This window comes from Rhipicephalus sanguineus, chromosome 1, assembly GCF_013339695.2.
Source record: "Rhipicephalus sanguineus isolate Rsan-2018 chromosome 1, BIME_Rsan_1.4, whole genome shotgun sequence".
NCBI lineage: Eukaryota > Metazoa > Arthropoda > Arachnida > Ixodida > Ixodidae > Rhipicephalus > Rhipicephalus sanguineus.
Genome location: NC_051176.1, coordinates 129,202,896 through 129,211,492, shown reverse-complemented (window position 1 = coordinate 129,211,492; position 8,597 = coordinate 129,202,896). Strand labels below are relative to the sequence as shown.

Sequence of the window (8,597 nt, the reverse complement as noted above, 5' to 3'; positions counted from 1 at the left end):
ATTCAAAACGACTCCAGCACTATTTTAGGCATTTTTCTTGCCAGTAGAGGCATACAGTGCCGCCGAAGTCTATATGTGGAAATTTACGATGGCATTTCAGATCATAAGATAGTGTCTCTTACCATTCAGCTATGCTTTCCTAAGAAGTCCGATAAAAAGACGAGCATTGTACTTGTGCTTTCAGGTTCTAGTGACGTGGACATTCTACGCACTCTGGACAAATATTTTTCTTCTTTTTCAACAAAATCAGTGCCCTGGCGATCAGTTGTGGTGCTTCTTCAAGGACCTGGTGACTAAATGTATTAATCATCTTGTTCCCCATAAGCGCAAAGTATTAACCCAATGGAACTCCTGGATGACGAAAGAAATCGTGCACGTAAACTGAAAAAGGTGAGGAAACAACCGACCGTCACTGTCTGGCACAGACCAGATAACTGAGATATGCGTCTGATGCTGAAAGACAGTTTGAAAAAAGCGAAAGAAAAACGATGTTAAAAGCGATGAACAGCGATACAGAAACGATGTTTCGAAGTATTTTCTTCTGACCTCACCAGGTAAGTTCTGGCAGAATACATCCCCCCCCCCCCCCCCCCAAAAAAAAAGTCGGCTTTCGAACATATTCATAAACAGCGAAGTTTCAACTGATGAGAGGGAAATAACGGAAACATTGAATGATCATTTCTCTCAGTTTACATGTGCGTTATTATCTTGCCCCCGATTTCGCCAGTTACGACGAAATACCAGCCATCGATGATATTTCTATCTCCGAAAAATGCCTGTATACTGTAACTTTTGTTAATATCCATCCAAAGAAATCGCCGGGCCATTGATGCTGCACCGAACGCCGTCATTGTAAGGTATGCTGAGTGGTGGGCCAAATGCCCTCCCCCTGTGCTTGATTTTCAAATCTTCTTTTCCCCGCGCTGAACTTCCGAATGATTGAAAGCATGCTAAGGTCACACATCTATAGCGCCTAAAACCGACTATCACTCGCTTGTGACCTCGTTCAGGCCTATTTCCGTGCGTTGTTCTAATGCGACTATTCTTGAACATATAATATTTAAACATCGGACCATTTTTGGTGAAAGTAATAATATAAATACACCCCCACTAACACGGCATTCGGAAAGGATACACAACGGTAATACAGCTCGCTGAGAAAATCCATAACCTTGCAGCGGTGTCTGATATGGATACCCAAGTACATATGTTACTAGACTTCGACAAGGCCTTCGATCATGCGAGTCACCAAAAGTTACTGCTTCAGCTCGAGCCAATACTAAAAAACGATGCATCATTTTGCGTGGATAGCAGCGTACCTTTCCATGAGACGCCGGTGTGCAACAATCGATGGTGTAAGCTCAAACTTTGTCCGCCTGCAATCAGCTGTTCCACAAGGTCCTATTTTAGGGCCCTTGTTTTTCCTGTTATTTATCAATAGACAGATTTAGTTGGGCGTCCGCAACAACATACGGACGCAGCCTGCCATAGGAAATAGCTGGCAGGCTGCGTCCGTACGTTGTTGCGGACGCCCAACTAAATCTGTCTAATGATAGCGTACTCAGTTATTTACCTGCTAAAATGAAAAAAAAAAGCCTTTTTTGCGTACGATTGTGTATTTATACCAAGATATGCGCAGTAGGAGAGGTCAAGAAACTTCAAACGTTGCAATAGCCACACCGCAAACATGGTGTATAGAAGTGCGGATGAAAATAATTAAAAATGCGGGAAGTTTGCACTAAGTCGCGCAAATCTTGTCAGGGCGAAGCTGGTCAAGCTTCAAGTCTTCTGGGTAACGCTGGTTATTTTCTTTCTCTCTCTCTCTTTCATTGATTCTCTGTCTTTCTCTCTTTCTTACTATGCTTTACTCTCTTATCTTTTCGTTTCCCTCACCCTCACTTCCCTTTCCCGCCCACTTGCTATACCACTATACTGTACTATACTATACTATACTATACTATACTATACTATACTATACTATACTATACTATACTAGCGTGCATGGATAGCGGTGTGGTTACGACGCTCGCCTTCCGATCGTGAGTACGCCAATTTTCATTTTTAGTGAACCAGCGGTGAGTAGTGGGATTTGCCCAATTTCTACGGCACACAGCCGATCATGATGACGATAGTTTTTCGCAGTCATTCGTTTCACCCCGAGCTTTAACAGCTTCGCTGATAAAAAAAAAATGTATTGAGCGAGAGTCGCACGCGATAAATAAATAAAAAAAATCTTTTGACCTACCACATCAATGGCCATGCTTTGTCAGAGGTCTCTAGACACGAATATTTAGGAATAATACTCGCGTTTTAATGTAATGACAATGCCGATTACAGTGAAAAAAGAGCGACGAAAAAGAGATTGGCTGCTTGGGAAGGAGGCTTGAAAATGCCACACCGGCATTGAACACATCGCATATGATATAAGCAAATAGGCAGGCAAAAAGTGTGGAGCTCACTGAGACTCACTCAAGAGATACATTTTGCGCGTAAGGCTCACTCGGACTCAGATTCAACAACATTTTTTTTTTCAACCGGACTCACACGTATACTCAGACTCACTAAACTTTTCCTCAATCAGACTCAGACTCACGCCTAGATCTGAGTCGGAGTGAGTAGACTTATGAGTGTATAATTAGTTTGTTCGACCATGGTGTCAATGCTCTGCAACACCAATATCCCACATAATCGAAACTCTAAGTGGCGTCTTTTGATCTCGTATCTTCAAATACGAGTTATTAATAGTTGTAATCCAGTAAGGACATTTCTATTGAGAGGCACGACTAGTCAAAAAATGTTGAGCTCACTGACTCGTCAAAAATTTTCTTCAACCGGACTCACTTGGACTCATACTCACTAAACCTTTTTCTCGACCGAACTCACTCGGACTCAAACTCACGAAAATATTACTCACCCGGACTCACTCACACTCACGACTCGCTCTGAGTCTGAGTTAGTTTGCCGGCCTATGCATATAAGGCATTTATTAGACCATCTTCAGAATACCCAGCGGTGGCGTGGGATCCCTATACTGTGTCTAACAGTAAAAAAACTGGAATGGGTTCAAGGAAAATCTGTGCGTTTTGTCTGTAGCTTTTACAGCTGGCAGACGCCATCTTCACTACTCTTAGGAACAGCGGAACTCGAAAAATTACAGAAAAAAAGGAGAAGTACGAAAAGGCTGAAATGTCAAAGTTCTTCACGATAAAATTGGAAGGCATTGTATACATTAAACCAGCATATGAACTTGCAAGGCGCTCATGTCATTTTAAGTGGGTTGAAAATTTTATTAATCACGCAGATACATTCCAAAATTCCCTTTTTTTTCCAGACAGCACATGATGAGAATCGTCTAGCAATCGATATTGTGTAGTGTACAAATGATTCATTTTTATATTCACTCAGTGAGCTGTTGCAAACTTGTAACTTCTTCTATACAGGGTGTTTTTTTTAGACAATACAGATTTTTTATAAAAATTCTATGACAGTAAGGCTCCTGCCGTTTTCGCACACGAACTCCACGTCGAGGCGGAAATACTTTGCCGCAGCTAAAATGACACTGTTGTCACTAATTAACAAAACTCGCTAGTTAACTTTTTAATTATTGACCAATTGAGGGCAGGTGTTTGCAGTGCGTGCCAATTTGTGGCATACCTATGTTTTTTAGAAATCACAAAAGTTGCGCGTAGTTCGAGATATTCGGCATCGAATTTCATGGGCGAAATCGAAACTAATCGCGCCCGGCGCGCACGAAGCGCGACTGTTCTGCTACGTCAGACCGGAACTACCCGTCACATGGGAGTGACGAAATTTGAATGACGGCGCGCTGCGGCCGTATGTTTTCGCGAAAAGCTACAAGTCATCTCAGTTGTGCCCACGCATCGCCTCACTTTTGCGCGTAGTGTTTGGTGCTTATCTGTTTCTTTCGAAATGCGCACAAGACAACCGCAATAGCAACCTTTTCTTTGTCTGGGAAGCATAAAACTCAGGGGTGGCCACTGCGGCGCTTCTTCCTGCAGACAGGAGAAATAGTTTTTCGCAACTCTTTATAATAATAATAATATCTGGGGTTTAACGTCCCAAAACCACGATATGATTATGAGAGACGCCGTAGTGGAGGGCTCCGGAAATTTCGACCACCTGGGATTCTTTAACGTGCACCTAAATCCTAAGTACACGGGCCTCAAACATTTTCGCCTCCATCGAAAATGCAGCCGCCGCGGCCGGGATTCGATCCCGCGACCTTCGGGTCAGCAGTCGAGCGCCATAACCACTAGACCACCGTGGCGGGGCTCGCAACTCTTTATAGTTTAAGGAAGAAAAAAGATGGGCACCACCCATCGCACGCAAACGTTAAGCTGTCTACTAGTGTATTTCAGAATGCTTACCGGTTTTTCTGGCCAGATTCTGCTTTGGCGCGCCTTCATTCAAATTGCATCACTTCCCTGTCACGTGTCATTCCGGTGTTCCGCCGCAATTTGTGCACGCCGGGTTCGATCAGTTTAGATTTCGCCCTGGAAATTCGATGATGAATATCTCGAACTACGAGCAACTTTTGCGATCTCTAAAAAAATAGGTATGCCATAAATTGACACGCACTACAACTTTGTATAATCACCTGCCCTGAAGTCATTAATTAAAAATTAATTAACGTGTTTAAGGAGAAATAGTCGCTTGAAGGTCATTTTCGCTGCGGGAAATTATTTCCGCCTCGTCATAGAGTTCATGTGCGAAAATGACAGGAGCCTGACTGTGATAGAATTTTGATTAAAAAACTGCATTGTCTAAAAAAAAAACACCCTGTATATTTTTTTATTCTATAACGATGCATCTGGTTGCAAATAATGCAGCGGTTTTTTCTGTGTTCACTGATGTTTCTCTGATGACTCTGTCTTTGTTTTGCTAGTGTTTCTGTATGATTGTTTTGATTGTATAGCGATACATTTGATCGTTAAAGGAGTCCTGACACAAAAATTTTCTCACCGCGTTTTTTTGCTGCAATGTGTTGCTGGGGGCCTGTTAGTCATAACACGGCACATCGTTTGCTGCAGCGCGCGACAGATAATTAATTACAAGCTCCTCATTCCCGACACAGCCTCAGTTTCGGTTTGAAAGAGCTCCAAAAACGACAAGCCGCCGGGTGCAACTATCACCACCTAGCGAGTGAAACGCTCGGTCACGTGAGCACACAGAAGAGTGACGTATTTCCGCGCGGTCTGTCGTCGTCGGGCTCATCGTCGTCTGATGGCGACGATTTTCTTGCGGCGGTGACGGAAGGAATTTTCGACGTGGCGAATCACTTCAGGTTTGACCCGCTTCGTCGGAGCGATTCGTCGGGAAGGGCGTCAAAACAGAAATGGCGGCTACGACGTCATCATAACTTGTACCGGCTGCAACGGTTACGTAGGGGAAGTAGGGGGGTCACCTCGGGTCACCTCCGAGGGTGTCAATGCACTAGGTGCGGCCTATAATGCTGGATCGCGCTCGCGAACTTCAAAATTCATATAAAATACCTTCCAAGCTTTATTCGCTGTCGATATTTTGCAGATGGTAGACGCACGTACACGGGAATCGATCCAGCAGGCTATCTCGGCCGCAAAATTTTGTGTCAGTACCCCTTTAAGCTTCTAGAAGCAACTGCTTCTAGAAAGAAACACTGCTTCTAAAAGCAGCGTTTTTCTCAGCGTTTAGTTTTAATTTGTGTACTGCGTTTTTGAGATGCTGTGTGTCGCAAATGTTTTACAGCGAACACTGTGTGCCCACTCCTGCTTAAGGCCTGACACGCAGGCTTTCTGTAATAAATAAATAAATAAATAAATAAATAAATAAATAAATAAATAATAAATAAATAAATAAATAAATAAATAAAATATTTCGATGGGTGTGGTCACCATGGAAGAAAAATATGTTGTTATTACGAAGCACACGTTACATTATTTAAGTGAGGCACTGCTCACGCAATACTTTCGGACACGCGTGATTCAATTTGACGCTTTCATATCAAACTGGCATTTAAGAACGCTTCACTCTGGGTTAATTTTTTTTTTCTGGACGTGACAGCTGCGTACCAGCTAGAGGACGGACCGCAAGCACGACCTCTATGCTAATGTTTCCAGCACATTCCGAGAGATATCTTATGAGGAGATCTCCGTCGCGACGTGATGCACATAAATGCCAAGCTTTGGATATTGCAATGTGCCGTAAATTACCGACTGCCAGGAATGTTGGAATGTCCACGTGGTAAATAAAGAGAGTCATAACATACTTTAAGGGAACATTTACGCCGCTCGGCTTACGGCCAGTTTACTCCTAGATCAATCATAAATGAAATGATAATGACAAGACCACCTTATCCCCATCTTTACTTGCGTTTCGCAAATGCCGTTCTCGCATCTTGTCTGATTGCGCTCTCGCAAACAAACTGCTCACCTTACTCTCATTTTCTTTCCGACGCTGACATTTTCTGGGAAGCTCGCGAACATTACAACTGGCTGCCTCATCATTACGATTGACCCGAACCTTCCACACTTCAGCTGAAGAGAGCCAACGAGTTTTGTGAAAGCGACTCCCCATCGGCGCCCTATGCTTTCAGCGAGGAGGATTCTCGGAACGAGGACGTTCACTGCTTCCTTCGCTCTCCGCTGCTAAGCTCCAGAACCGATGGGACTGCGTTTTGCTCGCTGTGAAACGAGGAAAAAAAAAAAAAGGAAAAAGAAGAAGAAGTAGAACGAACAACGTTGCCCAACACGCGTCAACGTTGCATAGGCAGCTGAAGCCCACCTTGGCACCACGCGGACAAAGGAAAAAAAAAAAAATCAGAACGAGAACAACGCTCGTTCCACCGAAAGACACTCAGCACGCTGTCGTGCGAAAGCGGGCCCCAGCAGACGACGGCGTTGTGGCTGCCGCGATCGACGGGAGATGGCGCCGCATAAGCGCGCGTTGCCGACCCCGCCGAGTCTGAACGCGGGCGCCCTCGGCGCCGCGTTTAGCTTTTAGCTCTTCTGCCGTGCGAGCCCGGCAAGTTCGCTTCGGCAACTCGTAGGCGACCCGACCCACTTGCCGGCGTGTACCGCGCTCCTCTCGACCAGGTCGAACTCGGATGACAGTGCTCGCTTCGGCTAGGGCCGAATACGCTCAGCCCACGCCGTGAACATTCTTGTTCCGTGTGCATGCGTTGAGAACTTGAGTTTCCGTCGGCTCCCGTTACGCCGGCACAACAGCTCGCTGATCGGGCCACTTGGCGTTCCTCGGACGTCTGGCACACCTCCAGCGACAACTCTCGAGGTGCAGGGATAATCGGCGCTTCTTCGTCTCTACTTCCGCCGGCAGTCCGCGACTGAACGAGCGAAAGCAACTCTGCCATCGCACGCCATGCTGCCAGGTGAGTTTCCTTCAACGTCCCGCCGCAGCATGCACGCGCTCAGTTGCACGCGGTAGCGATTCGACACACCCTCTCCGGTATCTACCGCTGCAGCCGTCTCTGTGCGGGTCGACCGACCCGCCGGCGATAACGAAGCTCAGTAACGACGACAGCCGCCGGCTCGACCACATTTCCTTCGCCGTGACGACGTCTTGGTATCTTGGCTTGACGTCTTCGCTAGTAAACCGCTCGTGCGAGGTCGTTTGCGTTACGACGCGCGTTTGGAAAATACCGCCGCACTGTGCGGCGAGAGGGCACGAGGCGAAAGGGATGTTCTTGGCGCGACGTGCTTTGTGCAGTGTTTCTTTCTGTGTTTTCTTTTCTTTCTCGCGTTTGCACCGCGAGCCTAGATGTTATCCGCGCTAGTTTTGTTCGCTGTTGTAGCTGTGCGTCGTCTACTCTCACACAGCTGTTGCTGCACTTAAGAGTGGTTGACAGCTGCTGCGCACGGTGTTAGAGACGGGGCTCTGTGCCTTTTATTGCCTCTTCTGTGGAAAATGCCGCTTCCTTTAAGCTGTCTCCTAAGATTGCGTAGTCTATGTGTGTATGTGTGTGCGTCCGTGCGTTTGGAGGAAAAAAAAAACTACACGCACGCACACGCAACGCCAAGAGGAGGAATCGCTCGTGTTTGCAATGGCTTGCGGCGGGCGTAAACATTTCGTCTGCTTCAGTCGCCCGTCTGGTTTCGGTTTCTCAACGCGCGGAATGCCGGGGCTCCTTGCGCGGTGCGGTGCTGCCGTCTTTCGCCGCTGAATCATCGCATCGACACTGTCGACACCGCTGTTTGTAATTGATCGCGCTTCCAAGCGCCGGTGTCACAGCTAACCAGCGCGTAAGGAATGAGGCGATACAATGCGCAAGCGTACGTGCACGCAAACTGCGTTCTCGCTACAGACCGCGGGAACCGGGACGAGGAAAAGCAATAAAACGCTGGACCGGTGACTTCGAGTCGCACGCGACTCGACTTTTAAACCAGGGACAAATATCGCGTGATCAGCCTCGTAAGAGACGAAAGGCTATCCATAAGGAGCTCAACACATACATGGCTTTCCTCAGTTTTCCCTTGATGCTGCCGTATATCTTGATTTTTTCCATCCCGCGCGCGCGCGTGTGTGTGTGTGTGTGTGTGTGTGTGTGTGTGTGTGTGTGTGTGTGTGTGTGTGTGTGTGTGTGT

General features: G+C 46.5%; 1 protein-coding gene across 5 annotated transcripts in view; it reads left to right on the top strand.

The window, feature by feature from the left end:
- Positions 1-6,971: 6,971 nt before the first annotated feature.
- LOC119397741 (dual 3',5'-cyclic-AMP and -GMP phosphodiesterase 11) overlaps positions 6,972-8,597 on the top strand; it is a 532,132-nt gene continuing 530,506 nt past the window's right edge. For 2 of the 5 annotated variants that reach the window (XR_007416391.1, XR_007416392.1), the window contains exon 1: positions 6,975-7,384. Coding sequence is in view for 2 of the 5 variants with exons in the window: in XM_049416417.1 (XP_049272374.1) it covers positions 7,375-7,384 (10 nt within the window). In the remaining 3 variants the exon portion in view is untranslated. Of the gene's footprint in view, positions 7,385-8,597 lie in introns of all 5 variants that reach the window. The other 3 variants (XM_049416417.1, XM_049416418.1, XR_007416393.1) reach the window with 3 other exon arrangements.